This window comes from Microcebus murinus, chromosome 14 (assembly GCF_040939455.1).
Source record: "Microcebus murinus isolate Inina chromosome 14, M.murinus_Inina_mat1.0, whole genome shotgun sequence".
Classification (NCBI taxonomy): domain Eukaryota; kingdom Metazoa; phylum Chordata; class Mammalia; order Primates; family Cheirogaleidae; genus Microcebus; species Microcebus murinus.
Genome location: NC_134117.1, coordinates 12,965,868 through 12,984,448, shown reverse-complemented (window position 1 = coordinate 12,984,448; position 18,581 = coordinate 12,965,868). Strand labels below are relative to the sequence as shown.

Genomic DNA, 18,581 nt, shown 5'->3' with positions numbered 1-18,581 from the left:
ACCGTCTGTCAAGAGCAACAGGCAGTATGATGGGTTTGGGGTTCATGTGTCCAAAGGGATTTTGATCCAAAAGTGCTATGTACAGCTTGCTGTTTCCCAGTTATCACCTTGGGAACACAATCTTTTGGCAACAGAACCTGTAAACTCAGATTAACAGAGCCCTTTCCCATCCTCAAAGTCGGTTTTGCTTTCCATGAATCTTACTTTATAAACAGTCCTGCTCCCTGGGTTGAGGCAGCTTTATGTGTTTATGATAACTTAGGTTCAAAGTACCCACATGCAGTGCCCTATCTAACCTGCCCCAGCCTCTCCTCTAAGGAGTCCAAAGGATAAAGCCAGGTTATAAAAGGCCAAAGCCAAACTGCTGGGCCTAGAGTGGAAGCTCTGGTGCAGCACAGTAAGTCACAGCCCCATGTGGGGAGGGGACTTGGCAGGGCTAGGCAGCCCTGGCTGCCAGAGGGACATGGCCCAGAGAAGAGAAATTCCTGCAGTGGAAGCCCCTGAGCCTGGGGTTCAAGTATGCTGCTGTATAACTCTGTGTGTTGGGAGGCCTCAGCCTCAGGGTCCCCACCTCAAGGGAGACACCTGTGGGGCCCAGGCCACTGGGCGTCTCTTCCACTCACTCTCCCTTGTGTGCCCCAGGCCTCCTGCCCTGGGTGGGTCCTGCCACAGCCAGCCTCACACTGTGCACATGGGTGTCTGAGTGTGTCTGTTTTTATCCATGCAGATGCTGCTGTATTGGGCAATTGGCTTTCTCCTCCTGGCCACAGTCAGAGGTGAGTATGCTGCCACCAGACTTAGTCGTGGTTATTTGGGTCATAAATTGCATGCATTGAGCCCCTACTACATACAGTGTGGTACACAAACAAATCATTCCTGTTCTTAAGAAATTGACCTCTTCAAAGAGCAACTGGGAAAATCTGAAATGGCAGAGAATAATTTGAAAAAAATGTGCATAAAAGAATGACACGTGAATGGGACAAACACCAGTGAATGGCTACTCTGTGCATGGCCTGTGCTGGATGCAATGGAGATTTCAAGATGAATCAAGTAGCGTCTCTGTACTATAGTGTTCATAGGCACTTGTTAAATACTTGATATTGGATGAGTATATGTAAAGGGCCAGCTGGGACCTTCCTGAAAGAGGCCATGGTTTAAGGCAGCAGGTTGTAGATCAGGGATTCCCCAAGTTGCCTGATGATAAGGGGCATTTATTAAATATGTGTTTCTGGGGCCCTGACCCAGACCCTCAGAATCTCGGAAAGAGGGAACTAGGAATGTGTATATGCAGTGTACATGCTCACTCCACCCCTGGGTGATTCTTATCACCGCAGAAGTTTGATGAACCAAGAAAGACCAGCATTGGCCTTAGCCAGAGCTGGGCTTGGTCCTGCACAGTCTTCCTGTATAGATATGGCATTGCTCCTTTCTAGAACCTCACAAATGTCCTGTTTGTGGCTTTTTCTGCCTTAGGGAAAGAGATCTGCTACCAACCTTTCGGCTGCTTTTCTGATGAGAAACCATGGGCGGGAATCACTCAGCGACCTTTCAAGTTATTTCCCTGGGCCCCCGAGGACATTGACACCCGCTTTCTTCTGTACACAAATGAAAATCCAAACAACTTCCAAGTAAGAGTGGGCATGTAATGACTGCATGGGGGTATATTTGGGCCCCCACACTGGAGTTTTCACTTGGCTGTCAAGGGCATAAGTCACTGCCTTGGAACTTTCCAGATAGTGCTCTCTCACCAATGTTAGACCTAAAGCTATCTTAGTTTTGGGGGTCAAAAACCCTTAAGTATCTGATGAAATCTGTGAATGTCTCACCTAGAAATATACATTCACACACACTGGGGCATAGAACTCCAGGGAGTTCCCCAGCAAAAGCTCCTTGTCCCCTGGGAGGAGGCTGGTGGGCACAGCATTTATGGGAAAACCCAGACCCAGGGTATCCCCAACAAAGTCTATCTCCTTTCTACACCCAGAAGTGGAGGGAGAGAAGCCCCACTCAGGAATTGAGACCAAGGGGATATAAATCCTTTTTGAGGAACTAGAAAACAGGTGGGGGAGAGGGGACATTTAACCACAAACGAGAAAAGGTGAGACCTCTTGGAGCACCCTTCAGTTCCCAGAAGGCCTGCCAGGTGGCAGCTTGCTCCAGGGGGTCAGAAGTAACCGGGAGACAGTTTCAAGGAAGATCTTGCTAAGAATTCAAGCAGCTCATAGCTCTGGTCCCTGACAGTATAGAGAGTCAGGTATCTGTTTCTAGGTCCCTGAGGTCACCCACTGTGGGGTTTTACATGACACATTTCCATTTAGTGCCTGTAGCCTGGAATCTGCTTGGACATGGTTACTGTGCTATTTCTATTTTGTGATCTTCCTTTTGGTATGTTGTCCATGGGGTCTGTGGAAGGGGCAGGCCTGTGGGCATTTAGGAATGTGTTCTAAAGTTGCACAGCTCCACTGAGCTGAATTTGCCCTCAGGCCTAATGCTCTAGCCCAGAGGTTCTTTACCTTTTCTGTGCCAGAGACCTCTCTGGCCACCTGGAGAAGCCTATAGGCCCTTCGCAGGGCAATGTTTTTAAATGCATAAAATAAAATATATTGGATTACAAAAGAACCCCATTATATTGAAAAACAGTTATCAAAACATTTAAAAATATAAATATGTGATATATTATTAGTACTATTTGTGCTGCTTTATTATCTCACTAACAAGATCCAGGAGTTGGTCTAATAACTACTGTAATTTAAAATAGTGATGAGTATAAATGATATTTTGAGATATCTTCAATAAGTATAATGTGACCTAAAAAATGTCTATGACTGCTACTGGGACAGAGTCACAGGTGTTGCTAATACCACAGTGGGTTGTTGCTTAATTTCATAATTAACAGAGATGCTAGATTTCGGTTAGGAGTTAATGAAAATAGAAGTCCATGAACTTGGACTTTCTGAATTCTATCCACAACCCCAGGTCAGGAGCTCCTTCTAGTCTGACTCAACTTCATGGGAGTTGAACCTGTAATCTCAGGTCCATGGCTCGGAAAGGCCAACATTCAAAATCATCTTTTTTAATTAAACCAGCTAATCACTGCCACCGACCCAGACACCATCGAGGCTTCAAACTTCCGAATGGACCGCAAGACACGCTTCATCATCCATGGCTTCACAGACAAGGGGGAGCAGAGCTGGCTGTTAGACATGTGCCAGGTAGGAGCCCCTCTCCTCACCTGGCCACTCGCTCATGAGACCAGCACCCAACACACAGATTCCAAAACAGCACCCCCAACACCCCAGAGCCCAGGAAAGGAAATTCTCCAGGGAGGGCTGGATCCTTCCTAAAGCCACCAAGGAATGCCTGGTTCTCAAGGGCATCCATTGCCGAGTTCTCCCTACCTACCAATTCCTAGCCCACCATGTCCTCTGAGGCTGGAGAGACCCAGAGTCCAGTCAGAAAGTCTGGAGACTACAGCAAACTTGCTGGCAATTGGGACTGATGGTTTATATAAAACCCCTGCATGACATAAAAAAAGAAAACTTAAATTTTACCCTCTAAAGCACCACTATCTGTTAGAACGTTTTGCAATGATGAAAATGTCTTATATCTGCGCTGTCTAAATCAGCAGCCACTAGTTGCATATGGTTATTGAAATGTGGCTGGTGCCACAGAGGAGCTGAATTTGACATTTTGTTGGGTAGTAGTTTGTTCGCAGATCTATTAGGTGGTCTGTTTGACCTGCCTGTGTCAATAACCACCTGCAAGACCTCAAACAAATCACTCATCATTTCCAGGTCTGTTTTCAGTTTCCACATCGATTAAGCAGGTGTTAGTATAGCCCGTTCATAGCGTTGCAGAAGGATGAAGTTATAATAGGTGTAAGGAATATTAAAGCTCTGACACAAGCCAGTTGCCTGATGGATGTGAATTCCTATCTCTGTTTATAAATTGGTTTCCGTCCCCTTTTTGTCTTCCCCAGAAAATGTTTAAAGTGGAGAAGGTGAACTGTGTCTGTGTCGACTGGAGACGCGGGGCCCGCACAACATATTACCAGGCGGTGCAGAACACTCGGGTCGTGGGAGCGGAGATCGCTTACTTAACACAAATTCTGTCGGTAAAACCCTGCCTGGGGCCGGGGACAGAGAGAGGGGGAGGGAAGCAGCGTTGCACCCAGAAGCAGCCTGGGGACCGGTGGGAAGGGCAGGGCTGGCAGCAAGGAGTCCGGGTTCTAACCAAGAAATGTCCTTTCTAAGATGAAGCTGCGACCTTCCTCCCCTTGCCTATGGCCCTGAAGACACCGCGCCACATCATTTCCTAGCGCTGGGGCCTGGGATAAAATAGCCCCTGAGCCTCAGTTTCCCCTTTCGAAGTGAGGCCTTCCTCCCAGGCTGTTAGGGTTATTAGAGCACAGGTGGGGCTGCCCAGCAGGTCTCAGCCAGCCGGTAAGGGGAGGCCCTTTCCACGGTCTCGGGGAAGCCCAGGCCGGGGCCACTATCCACGCTCTCCCTGCCAGGGAGAAGGGAAGGGAGGAGGCGGCAGAGTGAAGGTGGCCGCCTGCAGTTGGCGCGGTGGCCGCTGGTCAGCACTGTTGCCGCGCGCATTACCCGGCTCTGGGACGTGCAGACCGCAGCCCCGTGGCCTGTCGCGCCGTCCTAGGCTGAGTCCCCAAGCCGGCGGTTGTTCCTCCCGAGTTTCGAGCCCGGTTCCTGCCCCCATCCCTGACAGGGGCGGGCGCCCCCTCCCCGACCAGCAGGTCCCCACGCAATGCGCTGGGATCTGATGTGCCGTCCCTCCGCAGACCGAGCTGGGGTACAGCCCCGAGGACGTGCACCTCATCGGCCACAGTCTGGGCGCGCACGCGGCTGCGGAGGCGGGCAGGAGGCTGGGGGGCCACGTGGGCAGAATCACAGGTAGGGGGCGCAGGGGCCGGGTTGGGGTCCCAAGACCCAGGGTGCACGCAGCTGAAGCCTCAGCCCGTGCACTTCCGGGACGAAGGGCGCCCCTACTGGTCCTCCGGGAGCGGATTTTAACTGATGCTGTACTTAAATTTAAAAATAATTAATGTGTATTATTAATAGAAAATGCATGGTTATAAATAAAAACACATTAATTTTTAAAAAGAAAGATTTAACTAGCACATTAAATCCATGACTTAAGGGTTATTATTGCTAGGCAAAGTTTTAAAAAAAGTAAGATGATAAAAAATTCATCAGTTTCACAAAATTTATTGAATGTCTTCGCTGCGCCAGGAGAAAGCAGAAAATGAAAGTGGCTAGCTGAGACCTTCCACATAGAAGGCACTCAGTAAATAATGAATGAATGAATGAATCACTAGGCAGAATTAATGTATACAAGACAAAGACACAGACAACTATTTTGTACAGCCAAATCAGTATATAACTTTAGCAAACAATTCAAAATCCCTTTGCTCAAGGCACTAGGTGAAGGATGGGGGATAACAGTTGATATTTAAGTAGAATTTTGCAGTTTTCCAAGTGCTTTCTCTTACATCTTTTCATGGGGGTTTCACAATGACCCTGTAAGGTGGGCTGTTGTCTTTATTCCTACTTTCCGGATAAGGATGCTGTTGCTCAGAGAGGAGAGACATTTGGCCTGGAGCAGAAGCAGAGCAAGAATACAGATCACTGTGTGGCCCACTCTTGGGCACAGATGACCTGGGCACAGCCCCTGCTTCAAGAAACCCACAGTCTAGTCCAGGAGGCAGACAATGGAGTAGGCAAATAAAATCCACAGCAGAATTAACAAATGCAAAATAATGCAATGTGGATGGAATGGGCCGAGAAAGGAGTGGGGTTAGATTTTCCACTTAACCATGCTGAGATGGTGTTTGCGCTGGGTCTGGGAGGAAAAAGATTTAGATAAAGGAAGAATGTGGGGAAGGGCACAGCAGGCTGGAGAACAGCATGAGCTCAGACACAAAGGAATAGAAGTGTGCAGGACCTGGGGACTGGGGAGTAGTTGGGGAAGGCCAGGGCGCTTTGGGTCTCTCAGAGCAATGGCCAATGGTAACATGTGAGGACAGAAAGAAAAATGGACATGTGGGTAGGAGGCAAGGGTGTTCCCCCATCCTCCACAAGCCAGGCACTAGGGATTTCCAAATGTTCTTCCACAGGCAACAACCCCACTCCTGGCCTTTCCTGTCCCAGCTTCTCTCTCCCGAGCAGACCGGGAGCTACAGACCCAACCCCTTAAACCATAGCTGCTGGAGTATGGGGCCCTTTGCCCAGGAATCCTTCCTGTTCAGTTTGCGGGTACGGGGTTTAGATCCCAGTTTTTCTTAGAGTGCAGCTTGTCCACTCCTCCCTTTCAGGGCTGGATCCGGCGGAGCCATGCTTCCAGGGCACACCCGAGGAGGTTCGGCTGGACCCATCCGATGCTGTGTTTGTGGATGTGATTCACACGGATTCTGCTCCTATAATCCCTTCGCTAGGTGAGTTCCTCAATCCCGTCTCCTGATGACCAGGGCTAGAATTGATGACATTAGGTCCACGTCCACCTCCACACATATACACACAAACTTTGGTTAGCTATCCAAAATGGTTAATTACAGGAAAGGCTTGGGCACCGACCATTCAAAATGGGTACCAGCCTCAAATAAGTAACTAGTACAGTGTCAGTGGTATCAGCCTGCAACCTCAGATTAGACAAAAAACAATTTTATAGTGTATGGTAGGTTTTCACTCAATCCTTAACCCCTATATACTTCCCCAGCCTACAAATACCTAAAGTGGCAGATGTATAATTTTTGATGCTTGACCAGTACTTGCAAAATACAAAGTTAACTTTTGCATTTTTTTTCTTCTTTTGTCAAAGCTTTGGTTACAATTTGTTTTGTTAGAAACTAAATCTATTATTTATTTAGTTATTCCAAAATTGATGTTATTTTTTCAATATTTTCTTATATAACTACTCATGAAACTTGCCAATAAAGGGTATGTTTTTGATGAGGATGGTGATAATGATGTTATCACTTACTGTTTACCATGTGCTGCTCTCAACATTTTGCACGCATCAGCTCATTAATCTGGTAACATCCTAAAAAGTGAGTATATTGTCACCATTTCATAACTGAGAACTGAGGCTCAATGAGGTTAAGTAATTGCCCAAGATCACTAAATCTGTAAGTAGAACGAGAGTTTGATCACAGACCTGTGGGCCTCACAGCCAAAGCTCCTAGCTGTTATGCTATGGCTTTCAACATAACAATGTAATATAGAAATCAGAATTTTAAAATGAATGAAGTCATAAAAGTTGCACTATATCCTGATAGGTTTCTACTGGTGCATAATAGTATCAGGGCATATCAGTATTGTCCAGGGCTTTCCCAAGACAGATAGACATACATACTAATATATGTGTGTACACTCACCCAGAGCCCAGCTTCCCCATCTCACTTCCTCTGTTCTCTTTCCTGTCCTCATCTTGCCAAGTAGCCATCTCTGAGAACTTTCTGCAGAGCTGGAGGTGGTGGTGGCTGTGCTGAGGGGAGACTCTGCCAAGAAGGTTCTTTCTGATTGGAACAAGTTGAACATCTTGTTATGGCCACGACCTAACTTGGGACCACTTAGCTTCCTGCTCACGTCTGCTTCAAATATTTCAGGTTTTGGAATGAGCCAAAAGGTGGGCCACCTGGATTTCTTTCCAAATGGAGGAAAGGAAATGCCTGGATGTCAGAAAAATATCCTTTCAACCATCATTGATATAAATGGAATATGGGAAGGTATGTAAATTCAAGAGACGGCAATTGCTCTATTTGGGGAGGAAGTAGAATGCATGATCCGGCCTTCCTAATACTGAATTTGATACCACTTCTGGGGACTTATTCTGTACCAGGCATTTTCACAACAATGCTATGTGATGGTTACTATCAGAAAAATTACACAGTTTGTCTAAGGCTACACTATATTGAAGCCCAATTTCTGACTATAAAGCCTTGATCTCATGTCCCAGCCTGTGCCATCTCCTTAAATTGAATCCATGGCCTTGTGTGGGATTTTAATATTCCATGTGCTTGATGTCAAAGAGCATAGTTGATAATGCAACACCAGCTTCCACTGACAAGTAAACAGAGCTCTTGACCTCTCAGCTCCGTACCAGGTAACTTCTGGGAAGATGTGGCTGTTCCCTGCTCCCTGTAAGAACATCAGTGTCACAGTAATAGCTGCCCCCTCCCACAAATGACAAGCAAGGCGCACATAATAGGAACAAGCCCAGGTTTAATTAGAGAGGCAATTTAGAGCGAACAAGCCCATGAACACTGGAGTGTGTTTCTATTGTGTTGAGCTCTGAGTCACCCAGGCGCTGGGCACTGAGGAACAATTAAATACACTTTCTCCCCTATTATGGGGTCCCTGGGCAGCAATTTTGGATGAAAGAAACAATTAAGTTTGAAATAGGTTCTGTTTTCTGGTGAAGAGCGCCAGCATGGGACACACAGAACTCGGCTTTGGCCGGAAGCCGTGGAGAGCGGATCCACCCGGCACCAGAGAGGGTGCTCCTTCCACAGTAGGCGGGAGATGCAGCCCACCCAACCTCCAGGAGTGGCCCAGCTGTGTCCGAGGTCACTGTGAATGACTCCATAGGAAGTTTTGTACCAAGTAGCCAGAATGAAAAAACAATTTTCCAAACAAGAGGGCATGAGTTGAAAGGGGATTAATGCAGTGAAGTGGTGACTAATGCACTGAAGGAGTAGCCGGTGGCCACGGCGACCTCACTGTGCACTCCTGGTGCCTTGTGCCTGGCATAGCAAAGAGGACGGATTTCTCAGCCTGAGGCTGAGGCACAGAAGAGGCTGGGTCTGTCCTGATGGTCTGCAGTCCTCACACGTGTATAGAGTGCGATCCACAGCAGCGCTGCATGGGCCTGCACAGCCACTATTATGAAAACGGGGATGCACTGCTACCACTGGAGCATGGGAAGATTTTCATGTAGAAGTTGAGATTCTCATGAAAAATTAGAAGACCAAGCAATTTGGGCCTTTAACATGCAACAACTGGCTGAGCTGTGTAGGATCCCTTTTAAAAGCTGTTTCTCTCTCTTCTCTTAGTCTCTCTGACTCTCTCTCTCCCCCTCACCATGATCCAGATCCCCAGCCCTCCTCATTCATTTACGACACATTCCTGGCCCCTAAAGGAGTGAGTGGATCAACATGCTTGTTAGAACTTGTCAACAGTTGAACAGTTCTAACAGCTTGTTAGAACCTCAACAGTTGCCTGGCCCTGACTAAGTCCTCTTTGGCCAATCCCCCAGCGTGTTCAGAAGTGCTGACACCCATCAGTGAATGTGGAGGTGTTTCCTCACTTGGTCAGAATGGCTTACACTTCAAAGGTGAAAGGCTTCCTTTGAACTCCTTTGGCCTTTGCTGTTTCAGGGACCAGCAACTTTATAGCTTGCAATCACCTGCGAAGCCTCAAGTATTATTTGAGCAGTATCCTCAACCCCGATGGCTTTCTGGGCTACCCCTGTGCCTCCTACAATGAGTTTCAGGAGGTAGGTCACACCAGGGAGGCTGGGGAAGATATTGGTGGCCCTGTTGTCCACGTTTTTGTCACTTTGGCTTACAGCAGAACATACAGGGGTAACTCTGCAACTAATGGGGAGATACTGGAAATGCTCACAAAGACTTCTTCTTCCAGGAATGGGGGGTGGGAAGGGAGAGGCACACACCGTGCTGGACCCTCCCTGGGTTCCCCAGCTCTTCCTTTAGAAAAATTTCCAATCTACACAGAAGCTGAAAGAAGGGCCTAGCACGGTTCTGTGGACAATTCTGGGAATGGATGCATGGATGCATATGTAGACAAATAATTGCATGTATGGAGTAGTGGGTGGGTGGGAGAATGGATGGATGAATGGAAGGATGGGTGAGTAGTAGATGAGAGGCTGGATGGAGAATGGATGGGTAAATGGATAGATGGTTAGACAGATAGATAGATAAATGCATTGATTGAGTTAATCAAAGGCCTACCACTAACGAAAAAAATTATGTTTTTTCCACTAGAATGGCTGTTTCCCTTGTCCACCTGAAGGATGCCCCAAAATGGGCCACTATGCTGACCAATTTAAGGGGAATACCAGTGCTGTGGGGCAAACATTTTTCCTGAACACAGGAGAAAGTGGTAACTTTACTCGTAAGTTTTCACTTTACTCACTTAAAATGCTTGCAAATATTAAGAATTTAAAAAGGTGTGCCAGCCATATTAGGCAGGACCCTTGGTAGCAACTAACAGAAACTCAACTACAACCAGTAAGCTGTAATGTAAGGACAGTAGAATGGAATTTGTCTTGGGTCTCATGTTTACCCCTTTACTCAATAATCCTGATTAGGAGAGTAAAATGTCCACCCACCCCTGTTGCAGGAAGGATGCATCTACTAACAGAACAAGAGGGTAACATGAGGCAAAGTCATTGTAAGTCAAGAAGTCACTGCAGTTATGATTATCTGTCATAGTAGACCCACTACACACCCACACACATATACATACACACACACACATCTTGTGTTGTGTTGTGTTGTGTTGTGTTGTGCTGGCAGAAGGAGAGCAAGACAGCTCTCTGGGGTCCCTTTTATAAGGGCACTGATCCCATTCGTGAGGGCTCTACCCACACAACCTAATTATCTCCCAAAGGCCCCACCTCCTAATACCATCACTCTTGGGCTTAGGATTTCAACATATGAATGTTGGGAGGACACAGACATCGGTCTACTGCACCATGTATCGGTCAGGACACACGTGTGCAGTAACCGGCTGCCCTTCATTTGTCCAAGGGCACATGCCTTGCTGTGTTGGTAAGGGGTTGTGCTTAACCACAATATTTACTGCTGCCTGAGTCCCTCACCCCCACCTAGAATCTGAATTCTGGGTCCCAGGAATTCAATTAAGTCACATCCCTCCTTACCTCCCACCCATGGGGGATTCAGAGCTTTGAACAATAATGCTTCCATTGGGTCACTTTTTTCAATAAGATGAGTTCATTGACTGATTGTATTTCTTTGGACAGGCTGGAGATATAAGGTATCAGTCACACTGTCTGGAAAAAAGAAAGTGAGCGGGTACATCAGGATTGCTTTGTATGGGAGCAATGGAAACTCAAAACAGTATCAGATTTTCAAGTAAGTTCAATAATCATACTTTCTATAATAGATTATTCATAAAATATTGGGTATAAACTCCTTATAATCTAGGCATTTATTATACAGAACAATTAAATCTTAGAATGTCTGAACTGGAAGGAAGTCTTAGCATCTAAGAGTTCAATTATCCCATTTTACACATGAGAAGAGTGAGGCCCAGAGAGAGGGAACTCACTATTTAAAATGAGTCATGTGCTAACTCCTTTTGGAATGTCAATCACCTGACCTGGCTTTTATGAACATCAAACTCTCCTTAGGCAATGCACATGTATATGGCACATTTCCAACACATTGTTCATCCTCACACACAGGTACACATGAAACCTGGGGCCATCTTCTCCTTGCTGTGTGGCCTAAGCACTTGGCTTTGCTGGGCATGTGGAGGTGCTTGGTAAATATGTGTTGGACAAATACATAACCTGTGTGGTAAAATTAGATTCTGGTTTTGCATTAACTTTGCATAATAATTTTCATGTTGAGGTAAATTTCTCTGACAACTTTCTGTGCTACATATGAGATGCTAACAGATGGCATTGGCTGAACCACATGCCATCTTTACCTAAGACATTACATCAATTGGTCCTGTAACAAGAATTTATAGGGTTAATATGCCACCCCAAATATTTGACTTTTCCTTAGGGACAAAGTAGAATAGTGGAAATCTGGGATACAATATTTTTAAAAGGTGTGTTATGCACAAATACTCTTGTGTTTGGGCAGTTCCTGGATGCATATGAAGTCATTTGAGGTATTTGTAGAAAACCAACAACAGCAGTGTTTGGAGAAACAATGGATTACTATCATCTTATGTATTCATATACCCAGCTGATATAACATTTATGTTATATTTTCAGAGGCTCCCTCAAACCAGATGCAAGTCACATACGTGACATTGATGTGGATCTGAATGTTGGAAAAATCCAGAAGGTTAAGTTCCTCTGGAACAACCATGTGATAAATTTCTTTTCACCCAAACTGGGGGCTTCCCAGATCACAGTGCAAAGTGGTGAAGATGGGACTAAGTACGTATCTTTTATTCCATCTAGGTCTGATTATTTATATTTATGTATCAATATATCCATCTGTCTATCCATCCAATCACCCACCTACCCATCTATGTGTCCATTTACCCATCCATTCATCCACCCATCTGTCCATTCTTCTATCTTTTTCTGTGCATCCACTGAACTACTTACCTACCCACTCATCTATCCACCCTCCCACCTAGACATCTGTCTCTCATCCTTCTGGACATCCAGCCATCCTTTCATCTTCCCATTCATCCCACCAACTGTTCATCTCAACTCTCCTTCTATACATCTGATTTACTTTGAAAAAATCAAACATTTTCCTTAGACAAGATTCAACTTGACAGAGGCAAGGCAGTGGCTATAGGCATAGATTCAAGAAACAGTCAACTGTGACAGTGTTTTATCTCAAACAGTAAGGACAACACCTAGGAAGTACATGAGGAAACCTCTGAGTTGATTTCAGTTAATGTGCAGATATTAGTGTAAATTGGTTTGTATGGCATAAGAGGGGTATAGACTGTTTTGGGAATCACAATGGCAAGCTCTTCTCATTCTGAGGGAATAGAATCTCATGTTGGGTTAGAAGAGAACATAACTGTTTTAAAATATGCAAAGAAAGAAGGACACTTTAAAAGAGGGTAGTTGGGAAATGGGATGTTAGAAAATGAAGGAAATGTCACCTCTCAACTGCTCTTATTTAAGATGAGGAAAGTGAGAGTTGGAGCGTTGAATAACTTGTCTAAGATCACACAGGAAAGCTAAAGGGAAAAAATATTGGGCTTCAAAATGTTTTCAAAACACACACTAAGATTTTATTGAGCTGCATGCCTTAATTTTACTGGCTGTAAAAGCAATAATACTCCAATTCCTCAGCGTATTGTTGGAATGATCAGATGACATAGTCGCTGTGCCATTACTTCGTACACCGTAGTTCTCCCCTAACCACAAGTGATATGTTCCAGGACCCCCATCCAGCGGAGGCCTGAAAGTGCAGCTAGTACTGAACCCTATATATATACTAAGTTTTTTCTATACATACACACTGTACAGTGTGCATATGCTAGACAAAGGCATGATTCACGTCCCAGGTGGGACAGAGTGGATAGTGTGAGATTTCATCATGCTATTCAGAATGATGTGCAATTTAAGACTTATGAATAACTTGTTTCTGGAATTTTCCATTTAATATTTTTGGACTATGGTTGACCACAGGTAACCGAAAGCAAAGATGGTGAGGGGCTGGGGTGCTACTGTACTCAAGCACATTACACGGTGTGAGGCACAACAAGGACGGGACCTGGGTTTTCTGATGTCCCGTCCGTGCTCTTTCCACAGTGCCCACTGGCTCACCCAGCCGGATGGGGAGCTGAGGATTCTAAGAGATCTGGCAGTGAAATGCACTGTGGAAGTGTCTGGATTTCACGTTATTTAGGATTAGGGGTGTAGTTCTTATTTTTAAGTATAATATAGAACACACTCTATATATCCCAAACACCAGAGTCCCCATGCCACATAAAGCCTCCCTCATCAAGGAGCTACATTGTGAAGCTAAGCCCTGAGGGAGGGCTGGCGCGGCCACACTGTCCCCCTGGAGCTGAGACACCTGCAAGCCAAGGCAGAGACCAGAAGTGCCCTGAATCACTGATAACCCTCCATGATCTTATTCATTTTTAAACAATTTGAGATATAATTCTCATACCGTACACTTCATCCATTTAAAGTATATATTAAATGGCTTTTAGTATATTCATGAAGTTGTGCAACCATCACCACAATCAATTTTAGAACATTTTCATCACCTGAGAAAGGAACCCCCTGCCCATTAGCTATCATCCCCCAATCCACACATCCCATTTCCCCAGCCCTGGACATCCACTAATCTACTTTCTGTCTCTATAGGTTTTCCTATTCTGAACATTTCATATAAATAGAATAATACTACACACACACACACACACACACACACACACACACACACATACACACCCCTTTGTGACTGGCTTTGTTCACTTAGCATGTTTTCAAAGGTCATTCATATAGTGTTTGACAGTACTGGATTCTTTTTTATTGCCAAATAATATTCTACTGGATGGATATACCACATTTTGTTTATCGGTTTATCAGTCAATGGTCATTTGGGGTTGTCTCCACTTTGGGGCTGTTATGAATAATGCTGCTATGAACATTCATGTACAAGATTTTGTTTTCATTCTCTTGGGTATGTACCTAGGAGTAGAATTGCTTGGGCCATGGGATAACTCTAACCTTTAGAGGAACTGCTAGACTGTTTCCAAGTGGCTGCCACATTTTATTCCCAGAAGCTGTGTATGAGGGTTCCTTGGTGATCTTAACTCCACAGGGAAAGTCCCCTCTGGGCCATCTGGGGTACCTCGACCCCTGAAACTCATTGCTGGGCCAGAAGCCACAGACCCACTGGAAGACCCCTCAGTTTTGTAAAGCTTTAGTTTGACATGGCTCATTCACTTTTAACCCACTAAGAGCCCACAAGGAGAAGAGGATGTTCTTTAAGCAGGCTGACTTAGTAAAAAGTCACTTGGACCCTGCCTGGTGTAGCAGAGCTTTTCAGTCAAAGGATGCTGGATCCAGGGGGTTGGCTAAATGCTGTTTACTCACCTGATGTCATATTTTCACAAGCTAAAGAGCCTCATGCTAAAATGTTTTCTTCCACAGGTACAATTTTTGTAGCAGCGACACTGTGCAAGAAGATGTTTTACAATCTCTTTACCCTTGTTAAAAATGTGGCACAACTCTTGTCTCTTTGTTGTAATAAATTTTTTAATGCACTTGGTTTGAGGTTGAGGTGTTAGTTTGACATTCTGCATGTTCTGGGGTCACATTTCAGAGATGATTATTGACACTGGAGCCAAATTTGCCACAGGTAATGCCTGGAACTTCCCATCCACCCACTTCTACCGCTATCTCTGTCTTTCTGGGCACTTTGTGTGGCCTGTTCTAATGTATTTTATTTCCTTAGAAAATTAAGTTCTGTCCTATTTGAAAAGGTCATTGCTGCTCCCATGTGCCGCCCTCCCAGCTTTTAACATCCTAGGGTAATAGGGCAGAAACCACATAAGAGCAGTTCATGGCATGTGTAACTCCAAACTATTAAGGGTTAGGTTAAAATCCACCTGTGGCATGGAGGAAGAAGGGCTTAAAAAAATTAATACATGCATGTGGTACAAAATTCAAATGATACAGTAGTGTATACTTATAAAATGTGAATCTCTTTCTACTGTTGCCTTCAAGTCTTTCAGTCCTTCCCAGAGACAACTTGGATTTTTTTTCTAGAAATATTCTACATATATATGTATGTATCTATCTCACGCACCTCAGCCCAACCACACCCTTTGTCTCTAAGCACAGATGGCAGTATACTATATGCACTGTTCTGCATCTTGCTTTTTTCCCTAACAGTAAATTGCATATTAGTCTCTAATGGTACAGAAAGAACTTCTTCATTCATCATATGGCTTCATAGATTCCACTAAAAGAGGTACATGGTATGTATGGTTAGACCTATTTTCCTATTACAAATATTCATGCAATTAATGCCCTTTTATGATATTTTATATGTTATATATATTTAACCAATAACTATTTGGAATAGGTTTATTTTTATCAATATTGCCAAATTGCCCCCTATAGTAATCATACAGATTTACAATTCAATAAACAATAGGTTGAGCCGTATGAAATTGCCACTTTTGCAGGTCAGAAAAGTCAAATATTGGCAATTTCATATAAGAGCACTTCACCCTCTCACCAGTGTGGTATATTGTCAAACCTTTTGCCAATTTGATAGGTAAGAGGGCATTTCCTTGTATTGTAATTTGCATAGATTTTATTATGCATGAGGGTAAACATCTTTTCTGAGTTTAATGGCTCTTTGTATTTCTTTCTCTGAATTGTCCAAATTCTTTGCCAATTTTAGGCATCTTTTTAACATAATTTTCACTTTAAAGAACTCTTTAATATTAAGAAAATTAGAATATTCTGTCATATGCAAATATTTTACTCAATTTATCACTCACCCTGGGAGGGAATGGAAAATCAGTTTGGAGGGCCTGGAGCAGCTGCTCACAGGGCCTGTACCTGGCTGGCCTATGCCCAGCTCATCATACTTAGAGGGTTCTGGGGGTACCTATGACCCCAGTGGCTTCCCCAAGGGCTCTAACCACCTGAACTCATACCTGGTCAGGGCCAGGTGAGACAGCCAGGACCAGGTTTCCAGCTTTCCTTTCTGAGCCTGATATTCCAGCCTGCATATCTTTTGTCAAGGCTGTGCCCAGCATTGGGGCTTGGTGCCTCCTTAGCACAGAGCTGCTGGGGCCCGTGCAGAGTGTGGACGTGCCAGCCTGGGCTCCTGCCCACCCCACCACAGCCTCCCAGGTGTCCCCAGCAGAGCCACCCAGTCATTCCTGGGGCCTCTGGTGGGTAAATGGGCAGGTGCCAGGTAGAGGATGTCATTTTCAAGGCCCGAGGCAGGGTGGAGTAGCAGGGTGCACCTGTTGGACCACTATGGGGTTATTCAGTGTTTGATTCTTAGAATACAAAAATGGCTTCGTCTAACAGATAGAGGGAGTGGCATCGTGACAGCAGTGGCTGGTGCTTGCAGGTGATTTGTCCACTGAGATTCAGAGATGGGGGTAAAGGAGCTCTCGCTTCCCTTTACAGAGAGGCTTCTAATCCTCCCTCTAATCCTCCCTCTAATCCTCCTTCCTCTCTCTAATCCAGGCGTCCTCAAACTACGGCCCATGGGCCACATGCAGGTGTTTTTGCCCGTTTGTTTTTTTACTTCAAAATAAGATGTGTGCAGTGTGCATAGGAATTTGTTCATAGTTTTTTTTAAACTATAATCTGGCCCTCCAATGGTCTAAGGGACAGTGAATTGGCCCCTTGTTTAAAAAGTTTGAGGACCCCTGCTCTAATCCATAATGAAACCAAAGTGCTTGAGCTCAGTATATTGGGATTTTTGTTGCATTCTCCTTTTTCCCTTTTCTTTCCATTTATTTCTAAATTCTTTTTCTTAAAGCCCTATTTAATATGTAAAATCTTAGACTTGTACAATGAAATAGCTCCTTGTCTGAAACCTGAGATATTCTAGATCTCAATAAAACCACAAACTATAGGACAGAAGTTCTCAGTCCTGGCTACATGCTAGAGTCACTGTGGAGCTTTAGAAGAAAATACCAGGTCTAGGCTGTATCCAATTATGATTTCTGGGTTAGGACACCAGTACTTTTAAAGCTCCTTAAAGCTCTTCAGGAGATTTATACCCAAGGTCGAGAACCACCACATATGTTTCCCTCCAAGAGATGATAATGACACTTTCTATCTTTATTTGTACAAAATCCCATAGGGTGATATAGGGCCTAAGTGCTCAACTCCACTGTGAGGCCAAGCTGGACTTGAATCCCAGCTTCGTCTGCTTCTACCCGTACTACAGTGCTTGGCACATAACAAACAGTCACTAAATGAGCAGGAAAGGCTAGCTGACTCGAGTTATTCTTTAAGAGTAACAGAGACATCAAAGCCAAAAAGATAAGACAAGACTCAGCTTCAGGAAGCTATTAGATGTAGATGCAACAAAGGATTAGTATTCAGAATTCATAAAGAAAAACATAACCCAATAGGAAAATGGACAAAGAACATGAGCAGGCAAGCTACACAGAGGAAAACTAAATAACAAATGTCTCAAGATTCAACCTCACTGGTAATCAGGGGAATACAAATGAAACCAGCAAAATAACATACATCAGTCAGATTACCCAAAATAGAAGTTTAGCAATGAAAAAGAATAAACTAGGATCCATTTGTATCAACAAAGGTAGATTCCCCAAAATGTCCTACTGAGGAGAAAAGCAAGTGTCAGGCAGGTATCATTTCGATACAGAAATTACTACTTGTATCCATTTTTATTTACAAAACACTAATACTCACCACATGCGTCATACAAAATATCAAAACATGGCTTAGAAGACCATTTAGAACCCCTGGTTACCAGAAATGTCATATTTATTTTTCATTACAAAAAGATTTGAAGTAAACATGATAAAAGGTTCATCTTTGGTAATTCCAGGTGCTAATAGCTGGAATATTATTTTATTTTATTTGCACTGTAATTTTTTATCTAAATTTAAGCGGAGGAGGAGGAGAGAGATTGATTGATTGATTCTAGGGAAGCTGAGAGGGCTGCCCAGGAGCCCAGATGGACAAGGTTTGCAATGTTTCGGAGTTCACGATCTGCAGCTGGTGAAAGATGACTGAGTGGGTTTCTACGGCTGACTCCCTCCAAGAGTGCCCCATGTCTGTATTTAGATTCAAATCCTGACTTACCTGCCACTATTCCCAAAAAACACAAGAGCCTCCCTCCTCTT

At 44.5% G+C, this 18,581-nt stretch overlaps 1 protein-coding gene across 1 annotated transcript; it reads left to right on the top strand.

Annotated features, from left to right (window-relative positions):
- Positions 1 to 326: 326 nt before the first annotated feature.
- LOC105876813 (pancreatic lipase-related protein 2) lies at positions 327 to 14,992 on the top strand. Its single transcript, XM_012774691.3, has 13 exons — positions 327 to 397; positions 728 to 776; positions 1,474 to 1,628; positions 3,087 to 3,212; positions 3,980 to 4,114; positions 4,799 to 4,910; positions 6,332 to 6,451; positions 7,622 to 7,741; positions 9,392 to 9,510; positions 10,019 to 10,148; positions 11,020 to 11,131; positions 12,007 to 12,174; positions 14,875 to 14,992. Exons 2-13 carry the CDS (start codon positions 728 to 730, stop codon positions 14,936 to 14,938), a joined length of 1,410 nt encoding a protein of 469 aa, XP_012630145.2. The 5' UTR covers positions 327 to 397; the 3' UTR covers positions 14,939 to 14,992.
- The last annotated feature ends 3,589 nt before the right edge of the window (positions 14,993 to 18,581 follow it).

Bases quoted from the DNA above. Each gene is read 5' to 3' on its own strand.
- LOC105876813 (XM_012774691.3), top strand. From the start codon at position 728: ATGCTGCTGTATTGGGCAATTGGCTTTCTCCTCCTGGCCACAGTCAGA. The intron at 7,742-9,391 runs GTATGTAAATTC...TTGCTGTTTCAG, and splicing joins TATAAATGGAATATGGGAAG to GGACCAGCAACTTTATAGCT. The intron at 9,511-10,018 runs GTAGGTCACACC...TTTTTCCACTAG, and splicing joins CCTACAATGAGTTTCAGGAG to AATGGCTGTTTCCCTTGTCC.